General features: G+C 44.5%; 1 protein-coding gene across 1 annotated transcript; it reads right to left on the bottom strand.

Annotated features, from left to right (window-relative positions):
* Window positions 1–439: 439 nt before the first annotated feature.
* On the bottom strand, window positions 440–16,797 carry C17H16orf87 (chromosome 17 C16orf87 homolog). The gene is made up of 4 exons (XM_056862580.1): window positions 16,687–16,797; window positions 3,391–3,487; window positions 1,556–1,738; window positions 440–558 (listed from the first exon to the last, which is right to left on the bottom strand). The coding sequence occupies exons 1-4, from the start codon at window positions 16,750–16,752 to the stop codon at window positions 440–442; spliced, it is 465 nt and encodes a 154-aa protein (XP_056718558.1). The 5' UTR covers window positions 16,753–16,797.
* Between the last annotated feature and the right edge of the window lie 1,557 nt (window positions 16,798–18,354).

Below are 18,354 nucleotides of genomic sequence, written 5' to 3' on the forward strand. Positions count from 1 at the left end.
GTCCATAAAATACCGATTTATTAAAAGGTTAGAACTATACACAGGTAAGCTTCGATATAACTGAGAATCTGTTGTAGAGGAAATTTAAGTTAATTAAGATATTGTGTTTTAGGCAGTGAATCCGGAACAAAAAAACAACAGTTTGTAACTGCGTGCATTCTTGAAGAAGCTGTCTTTAAAGGATTTCACTTTTTTCCCCGCTCTTCCACTCCTAGGCAAAGTGTGAAACGCTTTGCTTCTAGGCATATAGCTGGACCGATAATAGTCTATAGGCTCCCCAAACCGCCATCCGTAGCAGAATTTCAACCAGAAAATTGTATGACCTGCCCTCCCCCAATTGATGAAGAGGAGAGGGTTCGCTGTTTGAGAGGCCGTCACATATTTGAAATCCACCACTCGGCTTCAATGCCGCCCAACGCAACCGAGCCAACGAGATAAATCAGAGAATCAGTCTTTGGTTGATGATTTTTCTGTTTATTTCTGCCAATGCCACTGAAAACACAAACGCCTTTTCATCAGAGAGGTTTGCATACATGTCAACTTCTTTCTCTTGTTTCTCTGCAGAAGAAGATTGGGAGAGGGGAGTTAGTCATCCTGCCCTTCATGTGTCTTCTGCGCCTCATCATACACTCACAACAAACTAAATTAAGCTAAATTAAGCGGAAAGAGAATAACTTGCCCAACATCACTCAGTAGTTTTGAGACCAAGTGAGGAATTGATCTTAAGAACAGAATGGCTCTGCTGGATCAGACCAGTGGTCCATCTAGTCCAGCACCCAGTTTCACCCAGCAGCCAACCAGTTGCCCATGAAAGCCAACTAACGGCACAGAGGCCGAGGCCTTCCCTGATCTTCCCTCCTAGCACAGAGTTTCAGTGCTTTACTGCCTCTTGAATATGGATACTGCCTTTACTCAGCATGGATAGAAGCCACTAATGGACCTATCCCAAATTAGAACTTGGTTCCGGCTTGGCATACTGTCCACTACACATTATTTCTCTCTGCAGGAACTAATTCAGCCTTTAAAAAGCTAGGGGAATCATGGAAATTGGGCACAGAGATGTAGCAGTTTTTCACTCTGCATCAGACAGAGAAACGCAAGGGCAGCCCTACCAGAGCAGAAGAGGACCTGAATCGACTGCCGTCCTGCGACCAACGCCGCTCACGAGAAAGCATGGAATCAAGTCTATCACCCCAGAAGGGAAGGCAAACAACCCTGCTCTAAATTTCTGATTGCACAAATTAACCCACAAGAAAATGGGACAGCCAGGTGGAAAACGTGATCTCACATCACCCCTTTGCCTTCTACTGCAAACTCCAAAAGCAACCTATAAAATTACTAAAACTATTGTTTAAAATTACATTCGGGCTATGTGTATAAAGTGTTTATATCTCACTATGTATATGCAAAAATTTCCAAATGTTCCAAAGTACGGAAAGATCCAAAATACGGACCACTTGTGGTCCCAAGCAGTCTGGATAAGGAATACTATACTTGTAACTTCAAATCTAACTGTTATCTCATGAAAAAATATCTGTTGGGGTTTTTTAAATACCTCTTTCTTCTTCGTGCTTTTTGGCCGTCGTGGTCTTCGGTCGCCCTCTTCCTCTCCTACTATGATCTGAACAGCTGTTGGATCTTGACCTCCTCCGGTTTTCCAAGTCTTTGTTTATCACAGAATTTATCCTCTCTCTTTTAACTCTTTCGGTTCGCCTTCTCTTCGCTTCACCTCTGCTATCTGCATCAACAGATTTTTTTAAGCACATTTAAATTATTCGTCCTCAAACTTTGGAATAATTCAGTCTCTGCCTTCGACCCAGCTCAATATCTCCCCCTCAGTTTCATCCACATTCCCCGCCCCGCTCCTAGCAGAAATTTGACAAGGAAATTATCTCTCAAATGTAATTTTTTTAAAAAGGTGGAAAACATTGTCCTAAATGCTTCAGTACCACAAATAAATTCTAACATATAAACAGACCTCAGTCAACACATTCCACAACTCATATTACACCAGTGCGGTGTAGTGGTTAGAGTATAGGGCTAGGATCTGGAAGACCCAGGTTCGAATCTTGATTCTGCCAATGGAAGCTTGCTGGGCAATGTGGGGCCAACGTGGTGTAATGGTTAATAGCAGTGGACTCAAATCTAGACAACCGGGTTTGATTCCCCACTCCTCCACATTAGTGGCAGACTCCGGGGAACCGGGTTCGATTCCCCACTCCTCCACATGAAGCCTGCTGGGTGACCTTGGGCTAGTTGCAGTTCTCTCTGAACTCTCTCAGCCCCACCTACCTCACAATGGGCCTGTTGTGGGGAGGGGAAGGGAAGGTGACTGTAAGCCAGTTTGAGACTCCTTAAAGGTAGAAAAAAATTGGGGTATAAAAACCAACTCTTCTTCTTCACACACACACTCAGCCTAACATACCTCACAGGGTTGTTGTGAGGATAAAATGAAGAATTACGTAAGGGGAGAAAGGGAGGGTATAAATAAAGTAATTACAATAGAAAGAATAACCTCCAGGTTGCCAAATCACAAAAAGAAGAGGGAGGGAGGGGAGAGACACACAGAAACAGAACAGAAAAAGTAATTAGTACTAGTGTAGAGGAGAATGATGTGGGTCGTTTTGGGTTCTCCATGGAGCAAAAGGCATAGTATAAATGAAGCAAAATTAAATACAATCTGAAAGACATAAGAGGAAGAGTTGGCTGTTGTACCCCAATTTTCTCTACCTTTACGGAGTCTCAAGCCGGCTCACAATCTCCTTCCCCACAACAGACACCTTGTGAGGTAGGTGGGGCTGAGAGAGTTCGGAGAGAACTGTGACTAGCCCAAGGTCACCCAGCTGGCTCCAAGTGGAGGAGTGGGGGAGCAAACCTGGTTCTCAAGATTAGAGTCCGCCGCTCACGTGGAGCAGGGGGGAACCAAACCCGATTCTCCAGATTAGAGTCCACCATCCCTAACTACTACACCGTAACTATGTTGTGGGTTTTTTTTCCTTTAAAGAAGTCTGTGCTAATTCAGGCAAGACATGGAGAATTTATTTCTGCTTCATCACTGTGAGCATTTACATAGCGCCTCTGAGAGATCAAAGCACTTCTCTTGAACCGTGACTTCAAGTGTGGGGATCAAGCGCCACCTGAGACTGTAGTGGATGAAAAACGTGCACAAACCAAAGAAGAACATACAGTCGAGATTTGACTCATCCTGCCCTTTATTTTCCCAAATGCGACTGCAGAGCTGGCTGTCTCAAGAATGTTCTTCCCCCACGTTGAGGATGCCAAAGGGACTCTCCGAATGACACAGGCAACCTCTTTAGAACACCCTTTGGTCATTATAAAGGTGCCATTCTTACACTACGAGAGCAGAAGCCGTAAAGCAAAACCAAATACCTGCAGAGGGCGGAAGCCTCTCCAACCGTTTCGCATGCAAGAGCCTGCGACTAATAAATATATAACCGCACGGACAGGATTTGCATGCAACGGGAACCTGGAAACGATACAAAAAGTTAAAACACATTTTGAAGGATCGACTTTCACAAATATATATATTACATTAATAAAATATATATTACATTAATTATTACATAATTACATTAATAAAAACAAAGTTTTAACAGTCACTACAGCAATAGATTTGAGAAACTCAAGACCATAACCCTCCTTAAATAAACATAATCATCCCTACCTTCTATACTAAGGCTGTTACCGCACTAGGTATTCCCAGCGATGTATTAAGATGTATCCTACACACTTGACACTGAGAGACACTGTCCTTCAGTGTTACTCCTCTGAAGATGCCGGCCACAGCTGCTGGCAAAACGTCAGGAAAGAAAATACCAAGACCACGGTTACACAGCCCGGATAACCTACGAGAACCAATGAACTCTGACCGTGAAAGCCTTCGACGATGTATTAAGAGTTTGGAAATGTTATAAAAAATTATACTGTTCGCACTTTCTATGTATTCACTTATGCACTTTATGTATGCGCTTATGCACTTTCTATGTATTCCCACCGATGTATTAAGAGTTTGAAACTGTTATAAAAAAAAGACTGTTCGCACTTTGTTTGGCCCCTTTAGCTGTGAAGACGTCTTCCAACCATTTTTTAGCCGTGGCATCCAAAAACCCTTTTAAAGCGATGTTTTTTATAACATTTCCAAACTCTTGATACATCCCTGGGAATACCTAGTGCGGTAACAGCCTAACTTCCACATCACCTTCACTAGAATCAACACCTTAACAATCACTAAGCAAATGAAACCATTCTTCACACAAATTCCAGTAACTGTTGCTGCGCAAACAGGATGAACGCATGAAACTGCCTTCTACTGAATCAGACCTTTGGTCCATCAAAGTCAGTATTGTCTACTCAGACCAGCAGCGGCTCTCCAGGGTCTCAGGCAGGGGTCTTTCGCATTACCTACTTGCCTAGTCCCTTTAACTGGAGATGCTGGGGATTGAACCTGGGACCTTCTGCATGCCAAGCAGATGCTCTACCGCTGAGCCACAGACCCTCCCCAAATATCAACATGTTTATTTTGGCGGGGGGGGGGGGGGACGGGACCCACCAATATTTAGCATCATTTAACACATTGGGTTAATACTTCTGCTTGGCTTCAACTCGGCTTCAACTCTGTTTCAGATTCCTACAATCTAAATCCTATCGCGCCGCTTACTGGATGTCCCGTCCTGTTGTTTGCTCTGTGTAATCCACCTTGAGTTCCAACAACGTAAATAAAGAAAATAAAGTGCCTCTTTAGGAAAAAAGAAGTAGAAGCAGAGTTGGTTTTTATACGCTGAGTTTCTCTGCCACTTAACGAAGAATCAAACCGGCTTACAATCACCTTCCCTTCCCCACAACAGACACCCCACAACAGGCAGGTGGGGCTGAGAGCGCTCTAAGAGAGCTGTGACTAGCCCAAGGTCACCCAGCTGGCTTTGTGTGTAGGAGCGGGGCAACCAACCCAGTTCACCAGATTAGTGTCCGCTGTTCATGTGGAGGAGTGGGGAATCAAACCCGGTTCCCCAGATCAGAGTCCACCGCTCTAAACCACCGCTCTTAACCATTACACCATTGAAACGAGTAAATTCTGAACGGGTTAACTTCCTGCACATGAGCAAGACCATGCCATGAATGGCCTTTCGGCTGAGGCTATACAAGCATCCCCCGGCTGAACACTTCTGTGCATATGAGCAAATGTCCTCCCTCCCTTCCAACTCGTGCAAGGTTATGCCAAGGTAAAATCTGTTAGCTTTTAAGGAGCCACTGGACTCCTGTTTTATTTCATTTCTCCACTATACTACTTCAGACTGTGGGTCACGTAGGTGGGCAGCCCTGAATGCTCACCCTCCTGTTTGAGGAGGGGAAATTTCTCTACTTAAAAATAAAAAGGGACAGGGATAATGTTTGCGACTCTTAGGCACTACTAGCTCTTTTTATAAGAGCCAAGATAACCGTTGGGCTGTATTTTAGATAAAACTATCGTTAACTTTTAGGTCGCCTACTTTCTGTCGCTTCCTTAACGGAACAGGAAAGTTCGTGTTTATAACTTTTTACAAAAAAAAGGAAAACGAAACCTAAACCACCTAAACCAGTGGTTCCCAACCTTTTTTTGACCAGGGACCACTAGGCCTTTTTTTTCGGTGCAGGGACCCCAAGGTTCAAAATAAAAATTCAGAGAATTTGAAAATAAACTTTAATCATAACTGTTAGTTAAACATTAAACTTAGAATAATATTTGAATATATATTTTTATAATAGAGAACTTTTAATTGAAAATATTAATTTATTATGGGTTTATAACTTTGTTTTGCGGACCTTAATTTAGTTCTCGCGGACCCCTGGGGGTCCGTGGACCCCCGGTTGGGAACCAGTGACCTAAACCAACGGTGAAAATGTGACTACCCTCGAAACTTATTCGCATCTCCCTTTTCCAAAGACATCAGCTCAAAAATGCTATCCAAACTTCACTTAAGAAAAGCTCCAATTACAAACGCGAAGGAAAGCCAGAAGCAGGAAAAAATTTGCAGCGCCACTGGTCAAGCAAAACATAGGACATTTTGGGTTAGATCCAGCGCAGTGTGGGGGAAAGGACCTCGGCCCTCCAAGCCCTTTCTCAACCTCCCCTCCCAGCAGCCCAAGATATCCTGAGAAATCCTGATCCGGGGTGGGGAGGACTCCCAGGAGCAACATTTCAGGCCGCCGTGGGAGAAAGTTGCACTGCGTGGGTGGAAGTCCTCACGCCTGTAGAAATGCTGCGTGGGATCCAACCCAGTATCAGGAATCAGACCAGGGGCTGGCCTAATAAAGGGTTTCCCGGGGGGTTTAAAAGGGCTGGCTTTAATGGAAAAACCACATATGTTAACTTACTACATCATAATATGTTTTAAATGAGTTTAGGGAGAAACGAAGGACTTCCAGAATAATTAAATTTCAATGGAAATGGAGGGAGATGTAGGGGAATTTAATATACCATTGATTATATCTTAATAATGTTTCCTTTTTAATCTTTTGTTTTTGTCGACTGTTAAACTATGCAATTAATATTTTTTGGGGAAAATAATTCTTAATGGGACCATTTAAAAATATTCTTTGATCTTTGGTTCTTGTAGGTTATCCGGGCTTTGTAACCGTGGTCTTGGTATTTTCTTTCCTGACGTTTCGCCAGCAGCTGTGGCCGGCATCTTCGGAGGAGTAACACTGAAGGACAGTGTCTCTCAGTGTCAAGTGTGTAGGAAGAGTAATATATATAGTCAAAAAGGGGGTTGGGTTCGAGCTGAGTCATTGTCCTGCAAAGACAATGACTCAGCTCAAACCCAACCCCCTTCTGACTATATATTACTCTTCCTACACACTTTGACACTGAGAGACACTGTCCTTCAGTGTTACTCCTCTGAAGATGCCGGCCACAGCTGCTGGCGAAACGTCAGGAAAGAAAATACCAAGACCACGGTTACACAGCCCAGATAACCTACAAGAACCAATGAACTCTGACCGAGAAAGCCTTCGACAATATTCTTTGATCTAATCCCTTATCTACACTTTTAATCAATTTTATATTAGGTAGTGATTTAATAATGTTAGATAGGATAAGGATATATTAATTAAAACAGTATTGGGATTAGTTCCGTTAGCAAAAGATTATACAATTTATTTTTAGATGGAAGGGGGAGAGGGGGAAGTCAATTTGTGATTTAGTATTTTACTTTTTAGTATTATTAGCATTCTTTAACATTGGATAAGTGTATTATATGTTGACATTTTAAATCAAGAAAATAAAAAAAAAATTTAAAAAAAGGGGTTTCCCAGGGGTGGGCAGACCCCAGCTTCCCCCAACACCCTCTCTTCAGGGGCCGGCCCCGGGGAGTGAAGGAAGTCTGGGCCAATGGCCTCCCTGGCTGTGCCCTCCCTTCTGCCCCACCTGCCCCCTAAGAAGTTAAGAGGGCTGCTCAGGCTCAGCAGTGCTGATGTCTCATCTGGAGCAAGTGAGCATGGTTGCGGGCCCTCCAACCCCGGATGGCGGCCCTATCTCAAAACGGGTGGTCATATCTCGGGCCCAAAGAGTTTCCAAACATGGGCTAATATTCGCAGAAGAAATGCCATCCAACCGGTACGTTAATTTGTGGTGGGGATATCTTCTGTTTGCATCGCACCAAACTGTTAGCGACAGAGGCGAGACACTACTTCCTGTGCCACGCAGGTGCCCGTTTATGAGACTCCGAAAAGCAGATTATTACTCAAGCATGCGCTGCACATTTGCCAAGGCTTCGTGTCATTCACAAGGGAGCCCATTCACAAGGCATCCAAAAGGGGATCGGCAGGACAGAGAGCATGAAAGAACCATGGCGTGCGTCCTTTATCTAGTTTTCCCCGCGAATATTTAAATGTATTCATTTAAAACATTTCCCTGCCATCTTTCCACCCAAATAGGGTTCCCCAAAGCAGCAAACATTAAAATGATATTTACAATAAAGTATATACAAAATAATTCAGTTCACCCACACACATATATAACACCAAAACCGGGGAAGAGAGCCAATCGTTTATTTAAAACCTGGAGGTTTTTAAGCAGAGGCTAGATCTGTCAGCAATGCTGATTCTATGACCTTAGGCGGCTCATGAGAGGGAGGGCATCTGGGCCATCTTCTGAGCATGGAGTAGGGGGTCACTGGGGTGTGTGTGGGGGGGAGGTAGTTTGGAATTTCCTGCATTGTGCAGGGGGTTGGACTAGATGACCCTGGTGGTCCCTTCCAACTCTATGATTCTATGGTGCAGCCCGATCTTGTCAGATCTCGGAAGCTAAGCAGTGTCTATGATTTAAGAAAGGAAATTTGAGAAAGGTGTTATTCTATAGCCCTCTGCGCATATGGTCCCAAAACAACAGGAGCTGCAACATCGATAGTCATTCCCTTTTCCCCTCCCGCAGTTTCCAGGGCTGACTAAGCTCAGAAGCAAGAAATTTTGGATTTGCAAAAAAATCCAAAAAATCAGCCCCTGCGTGCCCATTTTCAAAAGCAGCTTCCAACTTAACACAGAGCTGCTATTCAAAAAAGGGGGGGGGACCGGAGCGTTGGTTTCAAAAGAAAGGGGGGTTCAGGTGACACAGCATTCGCAACTCCTTAAATTACATTCTGCAGGGTCGCACATTTGGATTATAGCCCAGTCGGAAGTGCAGTTGAACATCATGCCTATTATTAAGGTGATCCGTCATGAGAGGATAAAACTGCAGCTATCATACTCCCCTTGTACAAATCTATGGTGAGACCACACTTGGAGTACTGTGTACAGTTCTGGTCACCACACCTACAAAAAGGATATTGCAGAGCTTGAGAAGGTGCAGAAAAGAGCAACCAAAATGATCAGGGGACTAGAGCAAGTGCCCTATGGGGAGCGGTTAAGATGCTTAGGGCTGTTTAGCTTGAAATATTCAGTTAAGGGGAGACATGATAGAGGTCTATAAAACTATGTATGGTTTGGCAAGAGTGGACAGGGAGAAGCTTTTCTCCCTCTCATAATACTAGAAATGCGGGGTCATCTGCTGAAGCTGGAGGGTGAGAGATTCAAAACTGATAAAAGGAAGTCTTTCTTCACAAATTGCATAGATAAATTGGGGAACTCCCTGCCCCAGGATGTGGTGATGGCTGCCAACTTGGAAGGCTTGAAGAGGGGAGTGGACATGTTCATGGAGGAGAGGGCTATCCATGGCTACTAGTTGAAATGGATACTAGTCATGATGCATACCTATTCTCTCCAGGATCAGAGGAGCATGCCGAATAAATTAGGTGCTGTGAAACGCAGGAAGGATGGTGCTGCTGCAGTCATCTTGTCTGTGGGCTTCCTAGAGGCACCTGGTTGCCCACCGTGTGAACAGCCTGCTGGACTTGATGGGCCTTGGTCTGATCCAGCAGGGCCTTTCTTATGTTCTTATAGGAAGGGTAGGAAATACAAACACCCTAATCTGGAGAGAAAAGAGATTCCCCCACCTAAGCGGCCTTCCTTGCATGTTGCAGATGCATGGATTCGGCGTTATTGAGCCGACCGCCTGTCTCTTTCGAGACTGTGCCTCCGCACGAAGGCTGGCAGTTGGAAGCGTGCCCTTTTTCTCAGACATTAGAAACAGTCATTGAACAAGCTAGAGCAAGTTATGTGCAAATTGCGTTTCTCGTTCTTAAAGTGGTGGGTGGTACCGGGGGTGGGGGGAGTGTTTGCTATGGAAACAATCTGCTGCAGGTTTCAGGTCGAAACTGAACGACAACATTGCAGTTTAGAAAAAGATTCTTCCCCCCCCCCTTCAGAAATGGAAAATGTACAACAGGTTTCTCTGCACCAGCAACAAACAGAATAGAATTGTGGAACTCCCTCCTCGGAGATATTTGTCTGTCCCCTTCTATCACAGGCTTCCGCCAGCGATGAGAAGACTCTTCTGTTTTGTCCGACATTCCCTGAATAATCCCTCCATTGTGCCTTCTCTTTTAAATTGACGTCTCTCCGGACTAACTACTAAAAAAGAAAGTAGTATAAAAACAACTCATGAAAGAAATTAAAAACCAGAACTCAAATGCATATGTGTGTATGCATATATGTGTATATATATATACACACACACTTACACGCATTTAAGTAGTATAAAAACCCCTTATGTAGCAAATTAAAAACCAGAACTCAAATGCATATGTGTGTATGCATATATGTGTATATATATATACACACTTACACGCATTTAAGTAGTATAAAAACCCCTTATGTAACTAATTAAAAACCAGAACTCAAATGCATATGTGTGTATGCATATATGTGTGTGTGTGTGTGTGTATATATATATATATATATATATATACACACACACTTACACGCATTTAAGTAGTATAAAAACCCCTTATGAAACAAATTAAAAACCAGAACTCAAATGCATATGTGTGTATGCATATATGTGTGTGTGTATATATATATATATATATACACACACACTTACACGCATTTAAGTAGTATAAAAACCCCTTATGTAACTAATTAAAAACCAGAACTCAAATGCATATGTGTGTATACACGCATTTGAGTTCTGCATACGTGTGTATACACGCATTTGAGTTCTGTTTTTTAATTTGTTTCGAGAGGTGTTTTTATACTGCTTTCTTTTTTAGTAGTTAGTCACCTTGGTGCCCTGAAGGGGCTGAAACCTGGGATATAAATCCTCTAAATCAATAAAACTGTGGGGGTCCCCTACATGAAAGGCAGTGCAGTATAATGGTTAGAGAGTCAGAGACTAGAGAGATGCAAATTCAAAGGACTGCAGTTGGTTTCCTTTTGCCCAGCTACACACTTCCAGAATTTCAAGAGAAGTTTGATGAATGAAAGACTGCAATTTCCCCAACACGTTAATAAGCACTAAAAAAAAAAATCCACAAAAGCCACCATAAAGTAGTTTTTCCACACTCTTGAGAAACCCAGCAAGAACTGCCTGTGAAAAATTAATCTGCCAGTGTGGAAGGGAAGGCCTTTTGGAAGTTGACAGATAGCCTGCCAACTGTTCAACAGCGCATTTTACAACAGGATAATGGTTAAATATTGGGCTCTCTGGATTTCACGTTTCCCCGCTCTTTTTAAAGCCCAGTTGGACATGTCTATATTTGTAATGTATGATTTGAAAACAGGCCACAAAACTGAGAAATGCACCCCAAAATATATATCTTTAATCAGAATTTGATCTCAGTAATCATAAAAAGGAAATGGAAAACCTCCGTTTAAATCAAACCTTGCTTCAACAAGGCTGAGCCAGCGTAGTGTCGTGGTTAAGAGCGGTGGTTTGGGGTGGTGGACTCTGATCTGGAGAACCGGGTTCAATTCCCCACTCCTCCACATGAGCGGCGGACGCTAATCTGGCGAACCGGGTTGGTTTCCCCACTCGTACACATGAAGCCAGCTGGGTGACCTTGGGCAAGTCACAGCTCTCTTAGAGCTCCCTCAGCCCCACCTACCTCACAGGGTGACTGCTGTGGGGAGGGGAAGGGAGGGTGATTGTAAGCCGGTTTGATTCTTCCTTAAGTGGTAGAGAAAGTCCGCATATAAAAACCCACTTTTCTTCTTCTACATAAGGAACTTCAGAAGCTTTGGGTTGTGCACAAAACTGTGTTGGCGCAAAGATGATGCACACCATGTTGCATCCCACAACACTCTGCTCAACTAACAACAGAGCCCTCCCCCACACGCAAAGGGAAAGATCCTGTGCTTAAATGAACCGAGAGGGTGGATACAACCCACCGCATCGTGTTTCTAAAAGGGCAGGAGCCGCACAATGCCAAATCCCACTTCACACCACAGCGCAACATATGCTTAGAATTTAAATACATTTTTTCCAGAAGGGGCACATGACGTTCTGTTCCATGGCCCAGCAGGGGAAAGGGGGGGGAATCCGCTCCTATACAGCCTTGTTTTCATTGAGCAAGCAAAACTGCCTAACCCAGCCTCCATTGCTCAACTTCTCCTAAGAGGAGAAAAATGCACGATTGCTGCAGGTTAAAATGAACTGCAAAGGCTGTGTACACACACCCCTATGCCTCCAAGGCTACTGTGAAAAGCAAAACCTGAACATGACAACACGCGTTTACGCAAGAGCCAAATCTTGCATCGGTGTGCAGTACAACTCCCGGATATTATCAATGGCTTTCTAACCTTTCCAGACCCAGGATCTGCTTTAAATCTCACGCTGATTAAAAACAGGATCAACTTTTGCCCGTTTTTACCTTGACTCATCTGAACCGGTCCTTTCCCCTCCCGCCCCATTCTACCCACCCTTCTCCTTGGTCTGCCAAAACTAGATTTCACTTCTCTGGCCTCACCCATCGTTGGTGAGGTCATAACAACATAATAAAAGCTCTGCTGGATCAGACCAAGGGCTATCAACTCCAGCAGTCTGTTCACACAGTGGCCAACCAGGTGCCTCTAGGAAGCCCACAAACAAGGCGACTGCAGCAGCATTGTCCTGCCTGTGTTCAACTGCACCTAATATAATGGGCATGCTCCTCTGATCCTGGAGAGAATAGGTATCATGACGAGTATTCACTTTGACTAGTAGCCATGGATAGCCCTCTCCTCCATGAACATGTCCACTCCCCTCTTCAAGCCTTCCAAGTTGGCAGCCATCACCACATCCTGGGGCAGGGAGTTCCACAGTTTAACTATGCATTGTGTGAAGAAATACTTCATCTGTTATGAATCTCTCACCCTTTAGCTTCCGCAGATGACCCTGCGTTCTGGTATTATGAGACCCTATTGTGACTCATACTACAACCAATGAACTTTACAAGGAAACCATCTATCCCTAGTGCTAACCACCTCCTGTTTACTGCTGTAGAGACCCATGCGGGATTGAGATCATGTGCATTTTCCAGCATGGTTCACCCCAACTGCCAGAGATCAGGGGCTATCGTTCGAGCAACAGCTTCAACACTGAATGTGCTACAAACCCTTTCAAAATGTGGAAGTTTACCAGGTTCGGCTCACTGGCGTGCTAGGAGCCTATCGAGAGACCCAAGGCCGAGATGGAAAGGGCCAGCCGTGTGTAGGATTCGTTGCATTTTGCATGAGACTGTTTTTGCATAACAAGATTCCACAAAGCCATTTCTTTCCAGACTGCCTCTAAAGGGAAAGAGGAAATGACTTGGCCTGGTTTTAGCAGGTTACAGATCAAGATAAGGACACGACTCTTAACACACACACACAAAAAGCAAGGGCTCTATATTGTTGGAGTCCTGAAAGATAACTCTGAGCGGATTCTGGTTGGGGCATGTGAAACCAGGCCTTACAGGGCCATGAGGCAATCACACAAGCACTTCAACATTGTGGCTTCTGCATAACTTTTCCATGCTTGGTGAAGTACATCCCTTCGACTAAACAAAACAACCCTGTCTTGAGAAAAGGGTGGTTTCCAGATTCCTCACTGATGCTGTTTCAGCTTTAAAATCCCTGTTGTGGTTCTCTCTTGGATGAGTCAAACCCACAAAATCTTTATTATCCTCACACCAAAGTTTCCCAATACAATGTACATATTTTTAAACTTACATATGCATTATCCAGCATAGCACATTGTACACATACTGTCCATATACACTGTAAATACCAAACTGCACATAAAAATGTGCATACATGATACAAATGAATCTACAAAAACAGACAGCAAAAATCAGAGAATACAAACTGTTAAGGAAAATAAATATTAATTTATATAATGATATTAGGACTATTCATCCCTAGAGAGGGAACATTCAGCCAAGGGAAGTTTGGGCAGATAAATGCTCCAGCTAAGAACATCTGCCATATTTTACAGCATATGTGTTTGCTGTGTTTACACTGGTGTTTCCTGCAACAAATATATAGTTTGTGAACAACACACATCCATGTACATATTTTTATGTATTTAAATGATTTTATCCTGGCCTTTCCATATAAAAAACCCCTGTTTTCTAGGATGTCTGACCTATTAAAAACGATTAAAATCAATAATTAAATATCACTAAAAAAGAGTAAAGTAGCAGAAAATACAATTACACCTAGTAAGAAGCAATAAAGCCGTCAGACTTACAATCAAAACTACCATACAGGGGGGAAGGAAAAAGAAAAAGCACCCTGGGAGAACACCTGCTGCTGGAAAGAACAAATCCAACACCAGGCAGGCATGCAAGGTGAGGGCATTCCAAAGCTGGAGTGCCACAACTGAAAAGGCCCTGCTCCTAGCTGCTACTCTACTCACCACCCAAAAAGAAGGGAGGTGGAGCAGGGTCTCAGAGGGCAGGCAGGCACACACAAGGAAGAAAACAGTCTTTTAGATATCCCAAGCCAATTTCCCAGACATGTTCCATGACAAATGTACTGGCATGTTACATGTTCACTGCAGAAACACCAGTGTGCAAGTCTGCCACATAAAGCGTGGAGCTGAAAGCACTGTTGGTTGTTAAAGATGCTTGCACTTCACAGCAGTCTTAAATCCATTCAGCAAAATCAAGACTGACCAAGCTTGGGAACTTTCCTTCTGTGCAAATTTAGAATAGTGCACACAAGACCCACTAAATTTCTAAGGACCCATTGAGACCAACCCCATTAACAAAAGTAACAGAGAAGCCTGACAATTTAGCATCCAAAGCCACATCCACAAATGATATCAGACTTGGGAGGGCAGAAAAGAAAAGGAATACATTCCTGTTTCCTCTGCATAAATAAGTTTCCCGTATTACTTCAGTGAATGTGAAATCTACATCTGCTTCTACTCCATTAAGGTTTTGCAGTACATAAGCTAATAAATGACACAGATCTCTTTGGAGGGCCAAAAGCCAATCTTCTCACTTGTATAACAGAGCATGAAATAGAAGTATGCTTGGCCACTGGGGCCTAGTCTCACAGTATTTTTTTTTGGGGGGGGGTGTTTGTAAGCTCAAGCAGATGCAAACAACAGCCAGCTGCGGGCCACACACAGTTGCAATGCCTAAAAAATAAAAAATAAAAAATAAGCCTCTCCTGCATTTCTTCATGGTAACAACATTGGCAAACCCAAAGCTGACTGCTATGACATTAAAACACGGGCAGGAAAAAACAGGATCATCATCAGCAAACGTGGTAGCAACTGCAGTATTTTTTAAAAAGTAAAATCCAAATTGAAGTGTAACAAGCCAATTTAGTTCTGGGATAGGGAGCTCATGTGTCACATCTCTTCTCCCTCCTCATTACAAGCTCAATATCCACTTTCCCAGTTGTGAGAGGAAAACATTCACATGGTACGGCCATTTATTGTCCATTTGTCACCTAGACTACGCCTCAGGAAGCCACTCTGGATGCTTTTATTTCCGAATACTCACAGCACTGCAGAATTCGACAGAGCTCATCTCAGAACACCAGAGCCCTACGTTTAAAACTGAGCTCCAGTCCCCCATGCAACCCTCTTGTTATTCAATCACACCACAAACTGTCCAAAGCCATGACATTTATAGGACACAAACCCACAGCAAAGCCCACATTTTAGAACCCTGCTTAGACTCAGTGGTAGAGCATCTGCTTGGCAGGCAGAAGGTTCCAGGTTCAATCTGACTTTGGCTGACTAATATTGACCGATTCAATATAAGGCAGCTTCCTATTTCCAGGAAGTCCACCAGCATAGTACAAATGCAACAGCCACCCCTTGTTCTCCCCACCCCCACCAACAACTTGCATTCACAGATACACCATGCCTTTGCATATGTGAGCTGCTGATCAAAGCTCTGTGCCCCAAATCTATCTAATCCCCTCTTAAAGCCATCTAAGCCAGTAGCCATCTGCAGATCTTGTGGCATTGAGTTCCACAAACGGACCATGCACAGTGTGCTGACATGCTTGCTTTCCCCTGTTCTTTGTGCAGCTGCCTGCCAATTTCACACTCGAGGTTCTACAATTATGGGAAGGAGGAAAATTATCTAGCCACTTCTTTCTCCCTACACAGAATTCCTTAAACCTCCATTAACCTCCCCTCCAAGCTCCAAAACACTTCAGCCTTACCTACTCTGATAATTTCGATTGCCTTTTTCCCAGATTTAGAAGCCACCATCACATCAACACATGAAGCTGCCTTACCGGATCAGACCCTTAGTCCATCAAAGTCAGCATTGGCCATTTATGCAGTGGAGGTTTTGCAGCTCTCTAGATACACATTTTCCCCATCCGAATTCTCAAAACTCTGCATGGGGGCTTATTGTTGAGTTAAGAGAATTTAGATGGGGAAAATGTGCATCTAAAGAGTGGCAAATCCAAGTCAAAACCTACCATGCATAAATGGCCATTATCTACTCAGACCGGCAGCGGCTCTGCAGGGTCTTTCACATCACCTACCTGCCTAACCCCTTTTAACTGGAGAGGGGATCGAACCTGGAACCGTCTGCATGCTCTACCACTGAGCCACGGACCCTCCCCTTTGGGGAGGGGGACAGGGTGCCCATCCCTCTGCAGGGAAGCATTCTCTGCTCAACGTGGAAGCTCGCAAGGGTCTGACTGCATGCTCGCCCGTTCCCCAGGTGACCTTCCTGATTGCATCCTCGCCCCAGGTGACCCTACAAGGCACCTGGCTGCTCGGATGCTAAGCACAGCTTCTCCCCCGGGGTCGGACAATGCCCCGGGGGCAGCAGGAGCCAGGGCAGGCTGCAAGCTCCAGGCTGCGCCGGGTCTCACCTGCTGGTCGCACTCCGGGCAGGACTTGGTGGCCATCTTCACTTTCTTGGACCGGCCTCCAGACATGCTCCTTGGGCTGCAGCGCTGCAGCTCCGCGGCCGCCGGCGGGGCTTGCAAGGCGGCGGAGCGCCAGCCGCCCCTCCCACCCGGATGGAACGCGGCGGCCCTGGCGCCGCGCCGCCGACAGCCAATGGGGAGCCTCGCCTGGGGCCGCGCGGCCCGGCGCTCGCGACCTCCCAGGAATCGGACCGCGGCTCGCGAACCCTCGCTCGCTCGCTCCCTGGATGCTCGCGCCCGACCCCGGAACGGAAACAAGGGACGGTTTCGTTCCCCGCGAAGCCACGCCCCCCTCGCTCCTCCCGCCCCCTCCCGTCCTTCGCAATGGCAGAGCTGGGGCGGGGCTTCGAGGGACAGTGGAGAGCGTTCCCGCGCTGGGATTGGCTAGAAGGGTGGAGAGGGGAATAAAAACGGCCGGCGATTTGAGTCGCTTCAGGGAGCGGCCGTTGGAGGGCGACGGTTGGCAAAAAGGCGGGAAAGCGCCTTTAATGTTATTTATGAATACGCATAATACATATATTTAATAATACACACGCACCTATTGATAACACCCATTTAATATATCTATTATATGTCAATTATATATTTAAAAATAATAATTATATTATATTTATATTATAATTATAATATATAATTATATTATAATGTGCCAGGTCCCTCTTTGCCACCAGTGGGAGGTTTTGGGGGCGGAGCCTGAGGAGGGCGGGGTTTGGGGAGGGGAGGGACTCCAATGCCACAGAGTCCAATGGCCAGAGCGGCCATTTTCTCCAGGGGGGAACTGATCTCTCTCACCTGGAGATCAGTTGTGTCAGGAGCAAACCAGTAATTTAGGCCCAAAAGGTCTGGAAACAAAAGGCAATAGACCAAGACAACTCCCTGGACCTTGAGCTAGAGACTAGGGTACAAAGAGCCAGGGAACTTGCAAAGCACATTCCTCCGTCGATACAAAAGAAGCTGAAAACTAGTCTTAGCCAGATACAAGCCACATCCAGACTCCTAGATAAACTCCTAGGTATAGTTCAGTGATAGACATGTGATGTACGTAGGTGGGGGGGGTGACTTTTATCGAAGATGTACTTAGGGTTGCCAACTGCCAGGTAGTAATTGTTATAGGAAAAACTCAAAAACTGGATTTTAGAATTTAAGACACAAAAACCTCGGACCACTTTTCTTGGCAAAAGCAAAATTTATTTAGCAATTGCTAGTCCCAGTTTTTACTCTGTGAGTAATAAAAAAGAAAGCTCGGCCCTGAACAAAGGAGTGTAAGATCCTTTATAGACTTTGGTTAGTTCATTATACATTCTTTAAAACATGTCATCTATACATTATACTAATGATTGGTTTACAACTTTTCTGCTATCCTATTGGTTGATTAATATGCAATTCATTTGTTCATTGGCTTACTTATACAGACATTTGATTGGCAAATCATAAAGCAGCAATATTTTCATTGGTCTCGATAATACTTGTTTAGAGTTATTGTTAGTGCACCTGGTATTTTATCTAGTAACAATTAATCTTTTACTCCCTTGACATCCCTGCCAGAATGGCGCCCTCCTTGTTCATTCTAACCCTAGTCAACCTTGAGCCCAACAAATAACACTGTCTGGC

Source organism: Euleptes europaea, chromosome 17 (assembly GCF_029931775.1).
Source record: "Euleptes europaea isolate rEulEur1 chromosome 17, rEulEur1.hap1, whole genome shotgun sequence".
Classification (NCBI taxonomy): Eukaryota; Metazoa; Chordata; class Lepidosauria; order Squamata; family Sphaerodactylidae; genus Euleptes; species Euleptes europaea.